Source organism: Grampus griseus (genome assembly GCF_964374135.1).
Source record: "Grampus griseus genome assembly, chromosome: 5".
Taxonomy (NCBI): Eukaryota; Metazoa; Chordata; class Mammalia; order Artiodactyla; family Delphinidae; genus Grampus; species Grampus griseus.
In genome coordinates this window covers 139,520,294-139,545,122 of record NC_138998.1, presented here as the reverse complement: position 1 = coordinate 139,545,122, position 24,829 = coordinate 139,520,294, and the positions used below count along the sequence as shown (strand labels likewise).

The window sequence follows — 24,829 nt, the reverse complement described above, 5'->3', positions numbered from 1 at the left end:
GACAAGCAGTGGCTGCTTCCCCGCCCCCCCGCCCCCAGTCCTCTCCTTTCAAGGGGAAGTCACTGCATCCCCTTCAACAATTCCCATGCATTTCACCTGTCCTGCTCACTACCTTCACTCTATAAACACTGGCATAAGAAGTCTGTGCGACAAGATTTTAGACAACTGGAAAATATTTTGGTCCGCTGGTTGACGACAAACCCAAAATACTCATCAAATATTGACTGTTGGCTAAGAGGTGTGGTCCATTCGGGATGCGTTTGTCCACAAAAGGCACCTTTATTGAGGCCGGGCAATGTTAGCTTGGTCTTTTTGGTATGCAGCCTTCTACCTGGATCTCTGCGGGCCAGCCCGGATACCTGTTCTTCACATTATCTGAGTGGTTGACCTGTGCAAAGGAAAGAAAAGGAGTTAATTTATCCATTCATCTAATCAACAAATGGTCAGCGAGCCAGCTGTGAGCAAAGTCACAAAAAGAGAATCACTTCCTAGGATGGGATTTGTTACAACCTACTCAGGGTACGTGATTTCCTCTCAATGTGACTCAATATTTGAAGCAACTTGATTCAACAGGTGGAAAACTTTCTGCTATGGTGTAAGTGTCCTTTAATCCACGTGCCCAGTAGAGTAGCCACTAGCCACATTTGGCTACTGAATACTTGAAATGTGGCTAGCGTGACTGATGAACTGAATTTTAAATTCTCTTTAACTTGCATCAGTTTAAATGTAACCTGCAAATCTGGCGAGTAGCTGCCGTCCCATATGGGACGGCACAACTCTCAAGTCTGGTTTTCAGTTCTCTGGGAGAAGGACTATGTATTTTCTTCAGGGTAATCGGAGTGTTCCTTGCTCAGAAGGAACACTTGTTCCTTGTTCAGATTGATTTGACTTTAAGGCTTTCCATCTTCAATTCTTTCACAGACAATGGAGCACCTTAAACTCATGCTTAAAAAGAATAAGAATATGCGTTCTAAACTTTGGAATTCTAGTTTTATGTCTCTTTTTAATATAACAGCTTTGCTGAGACAGAATTCACATCCTATAAAATTCACCCATTTAAAGTGTACAATTCAATGGCTTTTAGTATATTCACAAAGGCATGCAGCCATCATCACACTCAATTTTAGAACATTTTCATCCCAGGAACAAGAATGCACAAACCCATTCGAATCTAGTCGCCATCCTCCACAGCCTTTAGACAGCCCCTAATCTAGTTTCTGTCTCTGGACGGAAATCTAGAAATTTTATATAAATGGAATCATACAGTATGTGTCCCTTTGTGTTTGGTTTTCCTCACTTAGTGTGTTTTCAAGGTTCGTCCATGTCATAGCCTATATCAGTACTCCATTTCTGTATGTGCCTTAATGATATTCCAGTGTGTGGATATACCGTATTTTATTTATACATTTTAAAATCTATTCATCAGGCACTTGGGTTGTTTCTGCTTTTTTGCTGTTGTGAATAATAGCACATTCTTGTACAAGTTTTTGTGTGACCGTATGTTTTTCATTCTCTTAGCTATGTATCTATGAGTGGAATTGCTAGGACATATGGTAACTGGTTTTCAGGAAGGGATGTTTAGCAAGCACTCACCTTTTCTCTCTGAATTCCTGCAGGAAGTTCAAAGCCTTTTGCTCCAAGAAATACCCAGCTCGACCTGAACCGAATGTTCCTGATCTCTTTACTTCCCAGGGCTTCTATGGCCTTCTTAGCGTCCTCCTTCAGTCTGCGGGGCAAAGGGGGAAGCATGTGAATGTCTCACCTGCAGACTCGGGTATGTGGTGCTAGGACACAGTCTGTCCTAGGACAGGTTTCTAAAGCAGCGCCTGCCCTCCTGGGGTGCAGGGCAGGAGGGAAACACACATGCTGGCTGAGTGTGTCACATCTCTAGTTACACATAAGGCCACATCCAGGACTCTTTTAGACTCAGTTTGGGGCCCAGAGTTTTAATTCTCAATTCGGAAAAGCCCTGGGTCTTGGGGTTCAGTCATCCTCAGCCCAGCCAGCATAGTTTTCGGTCCTTGCTGCCCTCCTGTTTACTGACCACCAATAAAGGGGACAGAAGTTGCTGAAAGATGAAAACAAGTGTCAAAACTGTCCCTTTCGTATTCAGAAAAGTCAGGATCAAAAATGAAAAAAAAAAAAAAAAACAAAAACAAAACCTAAAGAATCCTACCGTTGTAGAAAGGTGCGATTCAGGGCAAAGTAAAGGGAGGTGGGCAGAAAGGAAAAGAAAAAATAAGTTCAGATTTTCCTAAATGGGTTACATCTGAGTCTTTCAAAGCACATGTCCAAGAACTTCCATCTGGGAAGATGCTCTTTTAAGAATAAGATGTGAATTCAAACAAATTTGGGAGATGCCACGTTCAGTAGCCCCATCTCGGAAATTCACGATGCCTAGAAGCGCTCTGGGGTTCTCGGAAGTTAGGCAGTGAAGACGCACACGTTTGCGCAGGAGAACACGCTTGGAGAAACACTGACCAGGTCATCTTCTCCCTAGTGAAAGCATCGTGTATGTGTGCGTGCGTGTGTGCGTGCGTGCGTATAAGTCCCACCCTGGGTTTAGCTCTTTGGCCAAGGGTTAGCTTTGCTATTTTATTTATGGTCAGTGGTGGCTTTGTCTTGCTACCTGGAAATATTCCTTAGTTTCTAGGATTTATGTGCCCCACCAGCTTGTTGTTTCTCTAGAAATGCAGTCTGTTCCTCATGGTTTCCCATTCCTTTTCCCTGAAGAAGCATCCTTCTCCTTGGACCTCTGTCGTCTCCTAAATGATGTACTGAGGAACACTGACAGCCCTGATGCTCCGCACCCCCCCCCCCCCCGCTGGCTTCCCTGACTCTCGCCCCTGCTGTGACAAGTCTGCACTCACCTGCTGCTACCGTCATCGTGGGTCACCATGAAGAGCAGGGAGTTCGAGGGAGCGCTCTGAATAAAATTCGTCATCGGTCCAGAGTTATCTGCCGGATCAATTCAAATCAGTCTTAGGACCTTCTCTGTCAGCTGAGACTCTGGCCCTAGAGGCTGTGCTTCTGCTCTCAGCTTCTGTGCCCCGGGCTCTGAATCCTCTGATTCTAGAACTGTCTCTCCACCACGCAAATGATGCTTTAGCGCTTTCATAGTAAATGGCCTGTGGCTTCCACGGTGGGGCGATGTGAGGCAAGCAGCATGATCGGATCATAAAGGTTCTAGTGATCAGCTCTGAAGCCAACCGGCAACGACTTTGGCAACACAGGTGGGCTCTTCTTTGCAATTAATAAGAAAACACCGAACCTGGGCATGACCCTCTAAGAGCCGAGTGGCTCCAGGACACTGAGGAGAAATACGAGACATGACAGACCACACCGGGATGGGTAAGTCCTTGCTAAGAGACCCCTCTGTTTCTTACAGAGAGGAAATAAAGGCTCAGCTCAAACCCTGTTATTTACCACTGGGGCTTGTATTTGTAGTTATGATTAACGGCATCGTTCCCGAGTGCATCCGGGCACTTCTAATTGTTCCTCTCCATTATCTTTATAAAGATTTGTTTTAGGTAATTCTCAGTGTTAAATAGAAACAACTTCAGTCAAGATCCAGAGTCCAGAATGGAGGGACAGTTGGAGGAGGATGGACACCCTGGGCTCCAGGAATGCGTGCACCACGCCCAGCGCCGTGAACACGGCAGTAATTATGATGACATTCAGGGCTGGAGGCTGATCACATTATTCTACATGTTTGGTTTAAAAAAAGAAAGAGATATTTTCTCTTTCCCATTATCCGAGGAAGGGGCAGAAGGAAAAGATCCAGGACAAGTGTAGTCAAAGAAAAGACATTTTCTAGATAATGTCTTCAAATTTTAATACGTGAACTCAGAGACCACGAGGGTTTATGTAAGACAGTTCTAGAAAAAATTTGCTTCTGGCAAATTTTTTGGGAGACAAAATAAGAATGTTTGATGTTTTTGGTTGTGTTTTTCTTTATCCTAATTTGTGTGTATAATTCATTTTGATTTTAAGAGGAAAAGAGTTTCCTTACCTCCTTCGTACATATCAAAATACTGTGTTGCTAATACTTTCCCAGTCACATCTGGAAATGAGAGACACAGTTTTTAAAAGAAGGTACATGGGGACTCAGGGCACATTCTGAAAACAGCGTGTTCCTTCTCTGTCTCTTTCCGGGAAGCATGACTGCCGTGGTCCCACCTGAAGGAAAGGACCGCCTTCCCTGAAGGGGGCCCCAGTGATTCGGGTCAGGAAGGCTAGGGCTCACACCGGCTGCCCAGAGCATCCCTCCCACCTGCTTCCAGTTAGATTCACGCCCACATTCTTTCCCAGTGCACCTGCCTCTTCCCACAAACACCAGGGCCCCCACTCAGCCCTTTCTGCTGCCCCCTGTAGCTTTTCCTGCAGATCAGGCACATTTTCCTCAGGTTCCTGCAGCCCTCTGTCACTGGACTATGTGCTCACCTTGCTCATAGGCACAGACGCCAAGGGAAACCCTTTCCCCAAACCTGCTACAGTTCTTACTGTCAGGGGCCCCGATGGCAATAGTGACAGATGTGTTTTTTTCTTTCCAGGCCTAAGAGGAGGGCAGGCTGTGCTTCCCTGAGGCCCTTTTATCAGACAAAGGTAGGAACTGGTGTCACCTTCTGCTGGGCCACCAGGAATCAGAGCAAACGTGAAGCCCAACTCCAGGGTGTCTGTACCCCCAGGTCTGCTGATCTGGTTTTAGCTCTGAATTCAGCAGGTCCTTCTTCGTTTTTTTTAAAATCAGTTTATATTTGATTTCAGTTTTTTGGTAGAACCAGAAATCTCTAAAGTGAGGCACCATAAAAAATAGTTAAATATATACTCTTAAAATGCATTAAAATATAAACCTAGACTAGATCGTGTGAAAAAATCATAAAGAAACCCAAGGTACCACTGAATATCCAATCACAGAGCTTTTAGAGGAGTTTTAAAGAAAACATTTAATAACTTACAGTTGACAATGGCAATATTTATTCCTCTTGCCACATTCCCAGTCTTTTCTCCTATGAGCCTGAAATGTAGATAAGCATCGGTCAAAGAACTCCTTTCTCACCAAGCAGTGAGTAGCCCTCCCTGCTCTGTAAGATCCTCTCTTGGCAAAATTACTGTCCATCCTTTGTCACTTACCATTTCCTTGTAGATACGTACTGGCCTTGACCCAGCTCCCTTGAAAGTCACCCCTACACTCGCTCCACACATCCATCCCCACACATCTCTACAGTCTGAGTCCCTCAGGGAACCTGGAAACTGCATTTAGTCCTATAATTTATACAAATGGCCAGGAAACACCAGTGTTTGTTTAGCACGGGCTCTTTGCAAACATTCTCTCACTGAATCCTCAACCTCCTCATGGGCGGGCATTCATTTTCCCACTTTATAAATATGGAGTACAACAACCAGTAGAAGGGATTAGAAGCCAGAAAGTCTGGAGACAAACACACACACAAAACCTGGTTACTTTCATAGTATGATGAAGCTTACTAGACCATGAACAAGGAGATGAGAAGTGGGATGAGAAAGGAGATGGCAAAGTAAAGAGATACTGAAGATGTATACTTGCTGGGTTTCGACAGTTGATGGGATGCGAAGAACACAAGAGAAGGGTTGACAAAAATGAAGGACACATTCAAACTGGCTGGCTGGAAAAAAAATGAGGTACAAGAGGTGGATGAATAAGAGATGGGTCTGACCCAACTCTGGTATCAGCTTCCATGCGTCCTCTCCCCATCAGTGCTCTGACGGAGGTTTTGTGGACACCTGGAGATGCTTCTATCCAACCACAAAATGTAACCCTGATTATCCCCTTAAATAAATCCCTTACACTACTTCACTTAATTTTTACTTTTAAATTGGAGAATATGAAATGCCAGTTTCAAGGGGATTGTGTCCTAAAACCAGGAAGAAGACTGACCTTCTTGGAAATGTGAAATATTACTGAAGATCTTTGTGTGTGTGTGTGTGAGCATGTGTGTGTGTGTGTGTGTGTGTGTGTGTGTGTGTGTGCATCTGTATGAGTGCATGCATCCTCTGTCAAGTTTTAAAATCAATGATATATTATCTTCATAAGAAGTCAAAGGCATGCAGATTAGAAAAGAAGTGTTATGACTGCCTTTTTTTTTTTTTTTTTTTTGTAGATGACATGATCACCTATGTAGAAAATCCAGTGGAGTCTACAACAAAGCTACTAGAACTAATAAGTGAGGTTAGGAAGGTTGCAGGATACAAGATCATTATATAAAAGTCAATTGTATTTCTACATACTAGCAACTAATGATGGGAAATTGAAATTTTAAACTTAATTTTTTTAACTTTTAAATTTTAAATTAAAAAATATATACAATAGCATAAAAGTATGAGATATTTAGCGATAAATATGGCGAAAGTATCTGCAGATGCATACACTGAATACTACAAACCATTACTGAGACAAATTAGATTTAAATAAATTGAGGTAAGTAAAAGACTCAATATTGCTAAGATGTCAATTCTCCCCAAATTATCTAGAGATCTAATGCAATCTCAAAAAGAAAAAAAAGAAAAAAGCCAGTAGGCTTTTGTGTAGGCATTTATAAGCTGATTCAAAAATTCATATGGAAATAGAATCTAGAATAGTCAAAATAATTTTGAAAAAAAAGAACAAAATTGAAGAAATTATAATATTGAACTTCAAGATTTACTGTAAAGTTATAGTTATCAAAATTACTGCATATAGTGAAAAGACAGACAAACAGATAAATGGAGGAGAATAGAGAGTCCAGAATTAGATATACACGTATATGGTCACTTGATTTTTGCCAGTGGTGCAAAAAGAATTCAGTAGAGAAAGAACAACAGTAGAGCTAGAACAATTAAGTAGCCATGTTTTTAAATGACTACAATTCATATTTCACACCATTTGCAAAAATTAACTCAACATGGGTATATCATATTATATAAAGTGGAAAACCTAAAATTATCCAACTTCTAGAAGTTTGGAAGAAACTTTGGAGAGCTTTGAAGAAAAATTTTGTGGGTTAGACAAAAGGTTCTTAGAGATGACATGAAAAACGTGCTCCATAAAAGAAACATGGATAAATTAGACTTCATTAAAATTAAGAATTTCTGCTCTTTGATAAATACTGTTAAGAGAAGAAGAACACAAGAAACAAGCTGGGAGAATCTATAGGAAAATCATATATTTAATAAAGAACTTGAATACAAAACACATAAACAAACCTCAGAATTCATAATAAGAAAACAACCCCATTAAAAATGAACAGATTTGAATAGGCACTTAACAAAGTAAGGTATACACACAGCAAATAAACACATGAAAAGAGGCTCAACATCATTAGCTCTTAGAGAAATGCAAATTAAGATCACAGTCAGATACTGCTGCATACCTATTAGAATGTCTACAGTTAGAAAGACTGACCATACCAAGCGCTGGTGAATATAGTGGCAGATTAACTGAAACTCTCATACACTGATAGGAATGTAAAATGGTACAGCCACTTTGCTTTAGATATTTTACCCCACTGTCTTCTTGTTTGCGTGGTTTCTGAAGAAAAGCCTGATGTAATTCCTACCCTGTTCTTTTATAAGTAAAGTGTTTTTTTTTTTTGTTTCATTTTATTTGGTGGTTGTTGTTGGTTTTGCCTCTGGCTACTTTCAAGATTTCCTCTTTGTCTTTAATCTTCTCTAGTTTGAATACAATTTACTTAGGTGTACATTTGGGGGTATTTATCCTGCTTGGTTTTCTCTGAGCTTCCTGGATCTGTGGTTTGGTGTCTGTGGATAATTTTGAAAAGTTCTCAGCAGTATTACTTCAAATATTTCTGTTTCTTTCTCGCTTCTTTTTTCTGGTATTCTTATTACATGTATTGTACCTTTCGTAGTTGTCCCACAGTTCTTGGATATTCTGTTCTTTTTTATTTTTCAGGTTTTTAATTATTTTTTTTCTTCCTCTTTTCTCAGTTTGGGAGGTATTATTGCCATAGCCTTAAGGTCAATGATTCTTTCCTTGGTTGTGTCCAGTCTACTAATGAGCCCATGAAAGGAGTTCTTCATTCTGTCATGGTGTTTTTAATTTCCACCATTTCTTTTTCATTCTTCCTTAGGGTGTCCATCTGTCTGCTTACATTACTCATTTGTTCTTGTATTCTGTCCACTTTTTCTATTGCAGCTCTTAGCATATTAATCATTGCTGTTTTATATTCCTGGTATGCTAATTCCAAAATTTCTGCCATATTTGGGCAAGGTACTGATGCTTTCCCTGTCTCTTCAAACTGTGGTTTTTTACTTTTCGTACGTCTTGTTATTTTTTGTTGAAAGCCAGACATGGTATACTTGGTAAATAGGTCTTTAGTGTGAACGTTATGTTCATCTGGCAGGGAGTTAGGCTCTGTTTACTATTTGCTGTAGCCGTAGGTGTCAGAGGCTAACATTTCTCCTCTCTTTCTTGGGTATCCCTATAGACTCTTTTACATTGGGTTTGAGACTTTCAGTTTTTTTCAGCTGTAATCCCTTGTTATTTTACAGGAGCCCTATTATGTGGTAGTAAGACGTCAGGAATGAGGAAGTGTTCCATAGGCCTGTGATCAGGTCTCAGTCTTTTAGTGAGCCTGTGCCCCTGAGCTGTGGCCTTCACAAGTGGCTTTTTTTTTTCTTTCACTCCTTAGGGGAGACAGGAAGGCCAGAGGGGCCTGGAGTTGGGTATTTCCCTCCCCCAGGTTGGCTAGTCTTTGGTAAAACCTTCACTGGTTAGACTCTGGTAAAACAATTTCCCTCAAAGACAAGCCTGCTAAGAAGAACAGAGCACTGGGGACATATTTCAAAATGGCTACTTTCCCATTCCCACCGCCAGAAGCATGAGGGGATTTTTCTTCAGTCTTCCCTCTGAAAGCCTGGTAGGGCTCCTGGAGGAGAAACTCAGGAAGGTGTAGGAGCTCCTCCAAGGCTTGGCCTCCAGGAGTTAATCTCTCAAGCTCATCCAAGCTCAGTCTCCAGCAATTATTCACTTACCCTTTAAGGGTTCCTACCGGATGCTAGATCCAGCTGAGCTCCCTGCTCCAGGTAATCTGTGATTTGATGAATCTGCCTGTCTCTCCAGTTTTCAGGGCAGTGGTTTTCCCTGTGACCTCAACTCTCTTGTATGTATGCATTTTTAATATACAGCATAATTTGGGGTTTATGTGCTGTGATTCAATCTAAGAATTGCTTCCTTTTAATTGGCATTTTTACAGGCCACTTAATATATGTGAGATATATTTGTTCTTTATGATAACTTCATAATTGGGTTGTTTTCTGTTTTTGCTGCTTGTCAAATATTTTAATTTTTGCTTTCACTATATGGTGTGTATTTTCTTTGCTTTGTTAAAGGTCAGGTATTAATGACAGCATAAGCATATTTTAACATGCCATCTAAAAAATGAAAAGACAAAATATGGAGAGCAGTTTTATAACGCAAAAGGGCTAACTACCTTAATACATAAAGAATCTTATAAATCAATTAAAAAAGCCCAGGGATAGGAATAAAAATGGGCAGGAGATATAAACAGTTCACAGAAAATACATACAGCCATCCCTCCGTATCTGCAGGACATTGGCTGCAGGACCTGCCACGGATACCAAAATCCACGGGTGCCCAAGTTCCATAGCCGGCCCTCTGTATCTGTGAGATCTGCATGAGTGGATTCAACCTACCATGGATCATAAACATACTATGTGATCCATGGTTGGTTGAATCCGCAGATGTGGAGCCCATGGGGAGGGAGGGCTGACTGTACAGCCATTCTTAGCATGAAAAGACCCTGGATTCACTCACAGCAAGAGCAATAAAACACTGATCTGAGACTAACTTTCTTCTCTCAGAATGGCAAAACTCAAAATATTAGTCAACATGCCTTACTGGACAGACTGTGAGGGAACAGTCATTCTCATTGTGTTAATCTGAGTCCTCTGAAAAGCAGATACCAAAACAGGGTTAAATGAGCTAGAATTTTTATTAGGGGAAATACCTACGAGAGAAGGTGAGAGGGGTGGGGTTAAGCAGGGCGAGTTGTCAGACCCCAACTCAAGCCTGACCCTAAGGGGAGGAAAGGGAAAAAGCTGGGGTGGGCATGTCCTAGGCGGCCAGGCAGTCTCAGGAGACTTCGGCAAGGCCAATGGGCATCTTGGAACGCAAGCTGGGCTTCAGCTGAGCCTGTGTGGCCCAGGAATGGGGCTGCCTGGTATCTCAAGGTTCTGATAAGGATTCTCTCCTTGACCAAACTCTACTCAGGCCCCCCGAGCTCTTTTTAAACTAGGCCTGACTTTTGGACTTCTGCTCATCTCTGCATTGTCCAATTTTAGCAAGAATTCTGCTAAGTCGGTTTAACCAGAAAGCCCCACCTTTGATATGTGATGGCCATCCATATTAAATCAGTTTCTTAATCCTCCTCCACCCTCCAGGTACCGCCTTCAGCAAGAATCTTGTTAACCTGTTTAGCCAGAATCCCCTCAACCCTGATGTTTCCTCTTAGTAATTTTCTATCCACAATCTCCACCCTGCTCCTTGGCTGTAAATGCTTGCCCGTGATGTGTCTGGAGTTGAATCCAATCTCTCTCCCCTACAAGACCCCACAAGAGTGGTCCCTATGCTTACTGCCATCACCCCCTTGAATAAAGTCGGCCTGACCATTTGCACGAAGTGTCATGAATAATTTTTTCTGTAACAGGTCTCAGTCACTGGCTAGGAGCAGCCAGGGGAAGCCGGGCCTCCAGCAAACCTACTATGGATTTTAGAATGCAGCAACTGGAACTCTTGGCCAATGAACTACCTGCCCCTAGAAACCTGAGAAGTGCATTCTCACGGTCACCACACTCAAACATTGCCGGAGTGAGAGTCATTTAATTCCAGGCAAAGACTTCAAAATTCAAAGTGGGAGCTATTTATAATTGAGAAATCTATCCTCGGCCAAACTCTCAGTTAATCGTTGGTGGGAATGAATACATTTTAAACATGAAGAATCTTTAAAAATATTACCTCCCCTTATACCCTTTTCTCAGGATGTTATTGGAAGATGTGCTCCAGCAAAACAAGGGTGGAAACTAAGAAAGTGGAAGGTACTGTATCCAGGAAACAGGGACTCCAGCTACAGAGAGGGAGGCAAAGGTCATCCCCAGGATGGTGGTGGGGAGGGGTCCCCGAATGTCAGCCGCACGGTAGCTGCAGGGTAACCTGGCCGATTGGAGAGGGACAGAAGCTTCACGGGTGAAGTTGGTAAATGTCTGATGTGAGAGATTTATTTTAACCAGAGGAAAGTTTAGGGATTAAACTGATGTAACTTCATGGAAAACCAAGTGAGCCAACAGTAAACGAAACGTAATTATTGTACATGCTTCAGTCATGTAGAACCTCTGTTTAGTCCCGTTAGAAAAAAAACAAACTGGAGGGACTTCCCTGGTGGCGCAGTGGTTAAGACTCCGTGCTCCCAATGCAGGGGCCCGGGTTCGATCCGTGGTCAGGGAACTAGATCCCACATGCATGCCGAAGCTAAGAGTTCGCATGCCACAAACTAAGGAGCCCACAGCTAAGACCCGGTGCAACCAAATTAATTAATTAAGTAAGAAGTAGTAAAAAAAACCAAACTGGAGCCCACAGTTTGAATATATCCCTAGATGGACCCTCACAGTCACAAACCCAAACTTAAAACTGCCCTGACGTCCCCCAAATGCTGACTCTGACCTTAAACAAAACCTAAGCTTTCTTTATGTCAGCATGACCTTGCAGTTATGAACAAGTCAGCTCATGCAATGCAACGGCACATAAGTTTCTAGTAACAAACCACACTAGAAAACACTGCACTTACTCATTCAAACTTTATAAGCCGAGCCGTGGCCATGGAGCGCCACGCCACCTAACCGCCTTCCATTTGGAAATCTTGTTTGCCAGGAGTTGGGTTCTCCCTTGGTAAAATATTCCTATCAAGTAAACTCTCTGAATTTTATTTTCACAGTCATAATCATGTAAAGGATGAAGTTTGCTCAAACCATGATGACAGTATAGTAACTTAATCAGGACAATGGTAAGGGAAGAGGACAGGAATTGGGTGATGGTGGAAAAGAGCTGACCTCCCGAGGGGCAGGGCAGCTGATAATGCTGAAAACCGGAAACAAGGAAGTTGTAATGTAAACCCGCTGTTTAGAGGTATGGGTGTGAGTGAGTAGGGGGACTCTACTGACAGATGGAGGGGGCTGTCCCTGGGGGAGGTATGTTTGCAGGTGCCCAGGGCATGCTGGTTGTAGGGATGAAGCAAATGGCAGAAAACCTCTTGTCTTTCTACATAAACCTGATATATATATAAATATATAACTCTATAAATATATAACTCTCTCTCTCTCTCTCTCTCTCTCTATATATATATATATATATATATATATTAAGGCCATACAATGTGGCCTGTGGGATATCAGTTCCCCGACCAGGGCTCAAACCCAGGCCCTCAGCAGTGAAAGCACAGAGTCCTGACCACTGGACCGCCAGGGAATTCCCAAACCTGTATATTTTATTTGTAAAACAACGAGCTATCTGCAACCCATCCTTTCTGTTCCAGGGACTTGTTACAAGAAAACACAACACTAGAGGCACAGCAAGTGTCTTGGCATCTGGCCTCATTGATGCCTGTTCCTTTTAATTTGCTTTTGCTTGTGCTTATCCTGCTTTATTCTGCACTGAATTCTGAAAAACATCTAGAATACTGTTTGAAGCAGGCAAGCTACCTTTGGTTCTACACATTCATAGAGAGGGTTAGCTGTTCCTTTAGACTATTGGATTCAAGTTGGTCCATGCAGCAGACCCTACGTTTGCCCGGGTGGAATCCTGGCTCTGTCACTAACAGCTGTGTGATGAGGGGCAAGTGACTGAACCTCTCTGTGACTCAGTTGCCTTGTCTGTATCATGGGAATAATAATGGTACCTACCTCAGACAGAGTTCTATGAAGTTAAAGTATACGTGAGTTGGTTTGCACCAGGTGAGATGCAGTAGCTCCTATGCATGGTCAGGAGAAGGTGTCAGGCACTGTGGAGCAGGGCAAATCCTGGGCTCTGGGATCTGAGCTTGAATAATCCCCTTCTGGCGATGTGATTCTGGATGAGTGACCCCCTCCCACTGTCCCCACCCTTCCCAGGTCTTCCCGCCTCTTCCTTGCCAAGGGTTCCTGCTCAGTTTTCAATCTACCTCAATGACAATCCCATTCATCAGGGCATCACCTCTGAAATTACACACACACACACACACACACACACAATTACCATACAGCATTTACCATGGACATTTGCAAACTCTGTTTGTTCTCTCCAACTATACCACTGGTTCTTAATGGGGTGGGGGGTAGGATTTTGCCACCTAGGGGACGTGTGACAATGTCTGGGATGTGTGTGGTTGCCACAGCCGGTGGGGAGGATGGGTATTCTCTGGCATCTAGTGGGTGGAGGCCAGGGGTGCTGCTAATCCTGAAATGCTCAGGGCAGCCCCTACCATGCAGGGTGTCCATGGGGTTGAGGCAGAGAACCCTGAACTGTGACGTCAGCTTCTTGGGCAGGAGCCACATGTTCCATGTCATGGTCCCTCTGCTGAGTGCCTCACCCTCTGGAGTTCATCGGTGGATGAATGTTTATCAACAAACTGTCCGGCAGAGCAAAGGGGACCTTAGAGACATGATGGACCTGCAGAGCAAAGGGGCTATTTCTACCCAACTCCCAAATATTGAATGAGGGGATATGCCAGGACTGTGTAAGGTGTACGAAGCTGAATCTGACCCCCTCTCTGAATGCACTGCCCGCTCCTTGGGAGAACAAGGTACGTGCAGAGACCAAGGGACTGAGAATGGAGGGGTGGAAATGCAGCAAGTGCCAAGTGCTGTGGGCAACAGCTAACCAACAAAAAAAGGGAAAGTGTGCCTCGTTTGGGGGAAATGGTGGGATAATTGGGAATGACTTCCTACTCAGGGTTAGGAACAGACCACATTTTCTCTCATTTGTAATAATTACTTAATCGCCCAAACCATCCTTAAGCTTGGTGTTGTGGGTTGCACTGTGTTCCCTCAAAGTTCAAATGGTGAAGTCCTAACCCCTAGAACCTCAGAATGTGACCTTATTTGGATATAGACCTTTAAAGAGATGACTGAGTTAAAATGAGGTCTTTAGGGTGACCCTAACCCAAAATGACTGGTGTCCCTTTTAAAAGGGGAAAATTGGATCGAGACACACACACAGAGGGATGGCGCTGTGAAGACACAGGGCAAAGTCGGCATCTACAAGCCAAGGAGGGAAAATGGGACAGACTCTCCCCTGCAGCCTCAGAAGGAACCAGCCCTGCCCACACCTTGATCTTGACGTCTGGCCTCCAGAACTGAGAGAGAATGAATGTCTGTTGTTTAAACTGCCCTGTCTGTGTACTTTGTTATGGCAGCCCTAGCCATGGAATACACTGGGCTAGGACACTTCCAAGTGCCAGGGTTTATTGGGCTGTCAAGGGTAAGGCAGTGGCACAGAAGCTGAACCGAGCTACGTGGGGGGTAGGGGCTGCAGGGAGAGACGACACTGGCTTTAACCCATGAGGGTGAGGATCAAAACCCAAATGCAAGGACAGCCGTATCCACTGAGTTTTGATGTTTCCCTGACTTTGAAGGGCTAGAGTACAAAATATGTACTGAGGTTTTTGCTAACTGCTGTCAAATGAAAGTTCAACACGGGACATATAAAAGCAATCTACGGGTCCCACCTCCCCACCCTCGGCACAGCATGCATTCTCATTTCCCCTCGGATGCCCCCCAGCCTCTGCCTGAGGTCAAGAAGATGCCTTTCTCTCCTGGGGCAGACTTGCTGCTTGGTCAGCCTCAGAGAAGGGGAAGAACCAAGTGGGAGAGCTAGGTTTTCTTTTCCCACTGTAGTACTTACACCTCATCCTCAAAGCAGATCTTGGCATACTTGTCCCTGCCACCCCCACTGAGCAACCGGTAGGCATAGGTGTTTGGGGGACACGGGGTCCAGTGGTCACATTTTTGCCTTTTCGGGGCTGGGGCTGTAACAAAAAGGAATATAACAGTTAGCATCATGCAGTATTGATCAGGTGAACCCACTGCTTGACTGTGAACGGCAGCTGTTCTGTCCCAAGACTTCACACTAGCAAGTCCCAGTAGCAGTGGGGGAAAACACAAAATTAATTTAACTTGCTTTTGTCTTCAAATAGCAAATATGCCAAAGGGAGGGGATGTTGAGTAGGCGGAACAACTTCAGAAGGGTTGGGAATCACTCTTGATCGTCATGACTGCCATTCTGGGATTGCAAGGCATAGCCTTTTGTATTCCAATTAAAGAAAGATTAGTTGGGTCTAAGAGTGCTGGTGAATCAAGAAGTAGCCTATGGAGCATCTATCCAGCTTCTGCATTTACACTCCTGAAACATACACACACCCTTGACCACCACTCTAGCCATGGCTGACCCCTCTCCTTTCCCTCGAGCTTGAGATGCTGAGCTTTTCTGCCTGGGCTGCTATGTCAGTGCTGGCAGGCCCTGGAGATGTCATGCCCAGTGACAGGGGTCAGCACTTGGGGAGGACTGAGGTCAGCTGGCGCTGGGTACCCTCTGTATCTCCCACTGCTGGGTGCCTTGTTGCCATCACTACCACTCACGTCTCTCCCCTTTCACAGGTGTGGCTGTCCACTGTCACACACAGAACCCACTGTCCTGCGCTGGGTTCAATTTAAATCCCGAGTCTCCAGAAAAAAAAAAAAATCAAAAAGTGCTCTCACTCCCCCAGCTTGACTGGGGACGTGCTGTTTTACGGATCGCTGTGTCTCCTCTGTTTTAGCACATCTGGCTAGAAGCACAGCCAGCAGAGTGGCTGCAAGGCCCTGTTGGGGGAAACCAGGACACAGGTAGTGCTGTGATGGCCGAGTGCTCTGGGGGTTGAGCTGGACCAGGACTGAACTGCTTGGTGAACACAGGGATGCAGCTGCGCACCCAGTCCTGGTGCCCAGGAGGACACAGAGTTCTGGGGCCTGTGCACCCCAACATCGTGCTTACTCAGCCCTTCACATCTTCCTCCCCTTTACCTACCTCATCCCCATCACTAAACAAAGCCCCAACCCACCCTGCGCTGCTCAGCTTGCCCTGATTTATTTTCTTTTTCTTAGCCCTCATCACTGCCTAATATCCTTCAATTTCCTTTTTAAAAGCTTCTCCATAAGGACAGGGATGTTGTCTATTTATTTTCACTTTATAACCCCAGCACCAATTCTGTGTGCAGTGCAAGCAGCTGCTCCATCAGTGTTGTTGAACGAAAGTGTAACCGAGCAGGACCCTATGGGGCCTTCCTGAGAGAGATGCCCCACTGCCACCACAGAGTCCTCTGCCTGCCTCTTGTTTGTAGAAAAGCTGTAGTCTCCTAGGGCTCCCCTGAGCCACAAAAGCCTGGTTCAAGAATTAATGATTGACAAGTCCAGGAAGTGCAGAGAGTCCCATACAGGAAAAATCCAAGGAGAAACACGCCAAGACACATATTAATCAAACTATCAAAAATTAAATACAAAGAAAAAATATTAAAAGCAACAAGGGAAAAACAACAAATAACATACAAGGGAATCCCCATAAGGTTAACAGCTGATCTTTCAGCAGAAACTCTGCAAGCCAGAAGGGAGTCACAGGACATATTTAAAGTGATGAAAAGGCAGAACCTACAACCAAGATTACTCTACCCAGCAAGGATCTCATTCAGATTCGACAGAGACATTAAAACCTTTACAGACAAGCAAAAGCTAAGAGAATTCAGCACCACCAAACCAGCTTTACAACAAATGCTAAAGGAACTTCTCTAGGCAGGAAACACAAGAGAAGGAAAAGACCTCCAATAACAAACCCCCCAAAATTAAGAAAATGGTAATAGGAACATGCATATCAATAACTACCTTAAATGTAAATGGATTAAATGCTCCAACCAAAAGACACAGACTGGCTGAATGGATAGAAAAACAAGACCCATATATATGCTGTCTACAAGAGACCCACTTCAGGCCTAGGGACACATACAGGCTGAAAGTGAGGGGATGGAAAAAGATATTCCATGCAAATGGAAATCAAAAGAAAGCTGGAGTAGCGATTCTCATATCAGAAAAAATAGACTTTAAAATAAAGACTATTATAAGAGACAAAGAAGGACACTACATAATGGTTGAGGGATCAGTCCAAGAAGAAGATATAACAATTGTAAATATTTATGCACCCAACATAGGAGCACCTCAATACATAAGGCAAATGCTAACAGCCATAAAAGGGGAAATCAACAGTAACACAAACATAGTAGGGGACTTTAACACCCCACTTTCACCAATGGACAGATCATCGAAAATGAAAATAAATAAGGAAACACAAGCTTTAAATGATACATTAAACAAGATGGACTTAATTGATATTTATAGGACATTCCATCCAAAAACAACAGAAAACACTTTCTTCTCAAGTGCTCATGGAACATTCTCCAGGATAGAGCATATCTTGGGTCACAAATCAAGCCTTGGTAAATTTAAGAAAACTGAAATTGTATCAAGTATCTTCTCCAACAACAACGCTATGAGACTGGATATCAATTACAGGAAAAAAATCTGCAAAAAATACAAACACATGGAGACTAAGCAATATACTACTAAATAACCAAGAGATCACTGAAGAAATCAAAGAGGAAAGCAAAAAATACCTAGAAACAAATGACAATGAGAACACGATGACCCAAAACCTATGGGATGGAGCAGAAGCTGTTCTAAGAGGGAAGTTTAGAGCAATACAATCCTACTTCAAAAAACATCTCAACTAAAAATCCTAACATTACACCCAAAGCAATTAGAGAAAGAAGAACAAAAAACCCCAAAAGTTAGCAGAAGGAAAGAAACCATAAAGATCAGATCAGAAATAAATGAAAAATAAATGAAGAAAACAATAGTAAAGACAAATAAAACTAAAAGGTGGTTCTTTGAGAAGATAAGCAAAATTGATAAACTATTAGCCAGACTCATCAAGAAAAAAAGGGAGATGACTCAGATAAATAGAATTAGAAATGAAAAAGGAGCAGTAACAAGTGACACTACACAAATACAAACGATCATGAGAGATTACTACAAGCAACTCTATGCCAATAAAATGGACAACCTGGAAGAAATGGACAAATCCTTAGAAAAGCACAACCTTCCGAGGCTGAACAAGGAAGCAATAGAAAATATAAACACACCAATAACAAGCACTGAAATTGAGACTGTGATTAAAAATCTTCCAACAAACAAAAGCCCAGGACCAGATGGCTTTACAGGCGAATTCTATCAAACATTTGGAGAAGAGCTCACACCTATCCTTCTCAAACTCTTCCAAAATATAGCAGAGGCAGGAACACTCCCAAACTCATTCCACGAGGCCATAATCACCCCGATACCAAAACCAGACAAAGATGTCACCAATAAAGAAAACTACAGGCCAATATCACTGATGAACATAGATGCAAAAATCCTCAACAAAATACTAGCAAACAGAATCCAACAGCACATTAAAAGGATCATACACTATGATCAAGTGGGTTTTATCCCAGGAATGCAAGGATTCTTCAATATACGCAAATCAATCAATGTGATAAACCATATTAACGAACTGAAGGATAAAAAACATATGATAATCTCAATAGATGCAGAAAAAGCTTTTGACAAAATTCAACACCCATTTATGATAATAAAAAAAAAAATCCCTCCAGAAAGTAGGCATAGCAGGAACTTACCGCAACATAATAAAAGCCATATATGACAAACCCACAGCCAACATTGTTCTCAGTGGTGAAAAACTGAAACCATTTCCTCTAAGATCAGGGAAAAGACAAGGTTACCCACTCTCACCACTACTATTCAACATAGTTTTGGAAGTTTTAGTCACAGCAATCAGAGAAGAAAAATAAGTAAAAGGAATCCAAATTGGAAAAGAAGAAGTAAAGCTGTCACTGTTTGCAGATGACATGGTACTATACATAGAGAATCCTAAAGATCCTACCAGAAAACTACTAGAGCTAATCAATGAATTTGATAAAGCAGCAGGATACAAAACTAATGCACAGAAATCTCTTGCATTCCTATACATTAATGATGAAAAATCTGAAAGTGAAATTAAGGAACCACTCTCATTTACCTCTGCAACAAAAAGAATAAAATACCTAGGAATAAACCTACCTAAGGAGGCAAAAGACCTGTATGCAGAAAATTGTAAGACACTGATGAAAGAAATTAAAGATGATACAAACAGGTGTTAAGATACACCATGTCCTTGGATTGGAAGAATCAACATTGTGAAAATGGCTATACTACCCAAAACAATCTACAGATTCAATGCAATCCCTATCAAATTATGAGTGGCATTTTTTACAGAACTAGAACAAAAAAATCTTAAAATTTGTATGGAGACACCAAAGACCCCATATAACAAAAGCAGTCTTGAGGGAAAGAAACGGAGCTGGAGAAATCAGACTCTCTGACTTCAGACTATACTACAAAGCTACAGTAATCAAGAGAGTATGGTACTGGCACAGAAATAGAAATATAGATCAATGGAACAGGATAGAAAGCCCAGAGATAAACCCATGCACATATGGTCACCTTATTTTTGATAAAGGAGCCAAGAATATATAATGCAGAAAAGACTGACTCTTCAGTAAGTGGTGCTGGGAAAACTGGACAGCTACATGTAAAAGAATGAAATTAGAACATTCCCTAACACCATACACAAAAATAAACTCAAAATGCATTAAAGACCTAAATGTAAAGCCAGACACTATCAAACTCTTAGAGGAAAACATAGGCAGAACACTTATGACATACGTCAGTGTAAGATCCTTTTGGACCCACCTCCTAGAGAAATGGAAATAAAAACAAAAATAAACAAGTGGGACCTAATGAAACTTAAAAGCTTTTGCACAGCAAAGGAAACCATAAATAAGACAAAAAGACAACCCTCAGAATGGGAGATAATATTTGCAAATGAAGCAACTGACAAAGGATTAATCTCCAAAATTTACAAGCAGCTCATACAGCTCAATATCAAAAAAACAAACAACCCAATCCAAAAATTGGCAGAAGACCTAAATAGACATTTCTCCAAAGAAGATATAGAGATTGCCAACAAACACATGAAAGGATGCTCAACATCACTAATCATTGGAGAAATGCAAATCAGTACTACAATGAGGTATCACCTCACACCCGTCAGAATGGCCATCATCAAAAAATCTACAAAAAATAAATGCTGGAGAGGGTGTGGAGAAAAGGGAACCCTCTTGCACTGTTGGTGGGAATGTAAATTGATACAGCCATTATGGAGAACAGTATGGAGGTTCCTTAAAAAACTAAAAATAGAAGTACCATATGACCCAGCAATCCCACTACTGGGCATATACCCTGAGAAAACCATAATTCAAAAAGAGTCATGTACCACAATGTTCATTGCAGCTCTATTTAAAATAGCCAGGACATGGAAGCAACCTAAGTGTCCATTGATAGATGACTGGATAAAGAAGATGTCACACATATATACAATGGAATATTACTCATCCATAAAAGAAATAAAACTGAGTTATTTGTAGTGAGGTGGATGGACTTAGAGTCTGTCATACAGAGTGAAGTAAGTCAGAAAGAGAAAAACAAATACCATATGCTAATACATATATATGGAATCTAAAAAAATAAATGGTTCTGAAGAACCTAGGGGCAGGACAGGAATAAAGATGCAGATGTAGAGAATGGATTTGAGGACACGGGGAGGGGGGAGGGTAAGCTGGGACGAAGTGAGAGAGTGCCATGGACATATATACACTACCAAATGTAAAATAGATAGCTAGTGGGAAGCAGCCACATAGCACAGGGAGATCAACTCAGTGCTTTGTGACCACCTAGAGGGGTGGGATAGGGAGGGTGCGAGATGAAAGAGGGAGGAGATATGGGGATATATGTATATGTATGGCTGATTCACTTTGTTATAAAGCAGAAACTAACACACCATTGTAAAGCAATTATACTCCAATAAAGATGTTTAAAAAAAGAGAAAAAAATAAAGCTACCCTATGGTGGGTGGGTGGGGTGTGTGTGGGTAAATTAGAGTTTGGGATTAACATATACATTCTACTATATATAAAATAAACAAGAAGGATTTACTGTATAGCACGGGGAAATACATTCAATATCTTATAATAAGCTATAATGGAAAAGAATCTGAAAAAGAATATATATATAACTGAATCACTGCGCTGTACAGCAGAAACTGACACAACATTGTAAATAAACTATACTTCATTTAAAAAAATAAGAATTAAAAAAAGTTAAAAAGAATTAATGATTGAAAGGATGTGAACATGTAGTGACCAAAATAGCAGTTGGGTCAGTAGAACTGGTAACAATTTAAATAGTAAATCAGCCATATGGCAATCACAGAATCTTTAGTTCCTCCCTGAAGGACATGGATAACAGTATCTGAAAAATATTCCTGAGTTGTTTTTCAGGTGCTAAAACCATCACCAAGTGGAAGAAGTTAACTACTCGATAACCATGAGCACGTAGCCTCTAGAACTACTGCTGCCTGAGGATTGGTAAAATGTGACCCTGCCCCTTACCTCACCATCAACCAATCAGAGAACTCTGCCCAAGCTGATCAGGTACTCTAAGACTCTCTCCCTCACCTTGCCTTTAAAAATGCTTCCCTGAAACCCATCAGGAAGTTCTGGTCTTTTGAGCACTAGCTGCCTGGACTCCTCACTTGGCATCTGCAATAAACGCTGCACTTTCCTTCACCACAACCAGGTGTCAGTAGACTGGCTTTACTGCAAGTGGGTGAGCAGACCCAAGCTTAGTTCGGTAACGAATGAATATGGACATCTGGTCCCTCGTGGGGCAGAAATCTGCAGCTACTTTGGCAGAAAACTCAGAGACACTGAACCCTGCTCCCTCCTGCAAAAGGGAAGAGGGACGTTGAGTCAGGGCTTTCTGCACACGTGCTACTGCAGCTCTGGTCTACTTTTACCAATTTTTCCTCCCGTGGATTCTAATTTTTTAAATATCGAAGGACCTTGGGATTTTATCTTTTCTTATCTAGTTTCTGAAGAAAAACATTGAAAGTAATAGACAGGCAAAAGGAAGGAAAAAATCCTACGTATATTCACCCTACAGAATCTTCACTGTTTTACCTTTTGGTATATTTCCTTCCAGACTTTTCTATGCCCGCAGAGGGCATCTGCAATGTTGGAAAACATGGATTAGACATATACAAATAGTATGTTACCTCATTTACATTTTCATATAATATACTCAATACGTTTTTTCTTAATCTCCAGTTACCTAAATTCAAAGCAAGGGGCCTGACCATTAACATGAACATGTGCCAAAAATACGGTATTTGCTCCATCTTTCCTGGTTTTGAACACTGAAGTGTATTTATTTCAGTTTTTTAAAAATTTAATGATAATGCTCATTACTTTGAATTTAGAAGTAATTTACCTAAAAACACGCTGAGCATGGTACTTGAAAATGTAACTAACATACTGCTTAAAAGTTAGGTGTGCCCTGTTTCCTGAGTCTGTAGATGTCCTGAGTATGTATACAGATGGTCCTTGATTTACGATGGTTCTACCTTATGATGGTGCACAAGGGACATGCTTTCAGCAAAAAACGTGCTTCGAATTGTGAATTTTTATCCTTTCCCAAGCTAGTGACGTGTGGTCCAATGTCTTTGTGATGCTGGGCAGTGAGAGCTGCAGCTCCCCGTCAGCTACAGGACCAGGAGGGTGAACAACCGATACCCTGACAACCATGCTGGACCCAGACAGCCCTTTTGTTTTTCATTTTCAGTACAGTATTCAGTAAATTACAGGATATAGTCAACACTATTAGAAAATAGGCTTTGTGATAGATGAGGTGGCCCAACTGTAGGCTAGTGTACGTGTTCTGAGCATGGTTAAGGTAGGCTAGGCTAAGCAAGGATGTTCAGTATGTTGGGTGTGTTAAATGCATTTTGAACTTATGATATTTTCAACTCATTATAGGTGTATTGGGATGCAACCCGATCATAAGTGGAGGAAGCTCTCTACTCAATCTAGAGAGAACCCTCTTAAAGTGAGATCCACACCCATTCTGCCTGCCACCTGCATTTCGCTTAATGTAGGCGAGCCTTCCCTAACAAGCACACACAAACTTGCTCACTGGCCCCTGCTGTTCTTGGCAGGACTCCTTCAAGATTCACTGAACCAGCTCCCTGCTCTTGGAGAAGGACATTATTTCCAGGCCTATGCCGTCATCACAATGCTGTCGGAGTGCCCTGACTACATGATCCTTTTGCCCTCCATCCTCACCGAGCGCTGGGCATGCAGACAGGTGTGCTGTGACCCACAGAGGTGGATGTTCTAACACAGCCCCAGTCGCAGGAGAGCTTAAAAGATAAGGTCACGAGGACGCCGCGTACCACCTGACCCCCACGGGTCAAGGTAGTTTGGAGACAGAATGATAGCAGATTCGTATGGGAGGTAGGGAGGGAAACCAGAAAGGGTATTTTACTTTATTTTTAAGCCAGCTGAAAAAACAGAAGCAAACAGGGTCTGATAACATTGCCAATGAGTGGGAGAAAGATTCCCATGGGGTGAAAGAGACAGCATATCCGGAGCCACGGCTAAGCGTCACCCACGCTGCTTTTGAGGCTGAACAGTTAAGAACGACTACACAGGTGTAACTATCCATCTTCCCAGCCACTAGCCCTGCGTGCTGACTCTCTCCTGTGCCAGCCACATGGTCTGATCAGTAAGTACACGACGCAGCTCAGAGAGCAGAGACAAGTTAAACTTGGGTGAGAAATTAAACCTCTGAGTAACAGGAAAGGAGAGGACCAAAAGGGGAAAGAGCGCTTCTTCACAAAAATGTTGGGAAGCTTTAGAAAACAATCTGCATTTTTATGATTTAGCTAAGGGCTGTGCCTGCAAACATATCAAATAAGAGCTTTATATATTTAATATAATGTAAATAATAATAAAATATATTGCTATATTGTAAAATTAGCAAGTGAATGGTTTCTTTTTTATTGAAGTATAGTTGATAGCTGATTGAAAATGTTGTGTGAGGCTTCCCTGGTGGCGCAGTGGTTGGGAGTCCGCCTGCTGATGCAGGGGACGCAGGTTCGTGTCCCGGTCCGGGAAGATCCCACATGCTGTGGAGCGGCTGGGCCCGTGAGCCATGGCCGCTGAGCCTGCGCGTCCAGAGCCTGTGCTCCGCAACAGGAGAGGCCACAACAGTGAGAGGCCCGCATACCACAAAAAAAAAGAAAAAAGAAAAAAAAATGTTGTGTGAGTTTCAGGTGTACAGCAAAGTGATTCAGTTATATATATATATATATATATATATATATATATATATATATATACACACACACACACATATATGTATGGATATATGGCTTCTTTTTTATACATTTATTTAATTAATTTATTTATTTTTGGCTGTGCTGCGTCTTTGCTGCTGCACGTGGGCTTTCTCTAGCTGCGGCAAGCAGGGGCCGCTCTTCGTTTCGGTGGGTGGCCTCCTCTCTGCGGTGGCGTCTCTTGTTGCGGAGCACGGGCTCTAGAGCGCAGGCTCAGTAGTTGTGGCGCACAAGCTTAGTTGCTCTGCAGCATGTGGGTTCTTCCCGGACCAGGGCTCGAACCCGTGTCCCCTGCATCGGCAGGCAGATTCTTAACCACTGCACCACCAGGGAAGTCCCGGATATACGGTTTCTAGGTAACGTTTATTTCAGGTGTACAGCAAAGTGATT

At 42.5% G+C, this 24,829-nt stretch overlaps 1 protein-coding gene across 1 annotated transcript in view; it reads right to left on the bottom strand.

The window, feature by feature from the left end:
- Positions 1-288: 288 nt before the first annotated feature.
- The window catches only part of FAM3B (FAM3 metabolism regulating signaling molecule B), a gene marked incomplete at its 5' end in the record, with an annotated part of 52,834 nt that continues 28,293 nt past the window's right edge, over positions 289-24,829 (bottom strand). Inside the window, 6 exons of the mRNA XM_082655536.1 lie at positions 289-388; positions 1,594-1,726; positions 2,871-2,958; positions 4,013-4,063; positions 4,959-5,017; positions 14,927-15,050. Coding sequence (XP_082511662.1) covers positions 299-388; positions 1,594-1,726; positions 2,871-2,958; positions 4,013-4,063; positions 4,959-5,017; positions 14,927-15,050 — 545 coding nt within the window. The 3' untranslated portion in view covers positions 289-298. The remainder of the gene's footprint in view (positions 389-1,593; positions 1,727-2,870; positions 2,959-4,012; positions 4,064-4,958; positions 5,018-14,926; positions 15,051-24,829) is intronic.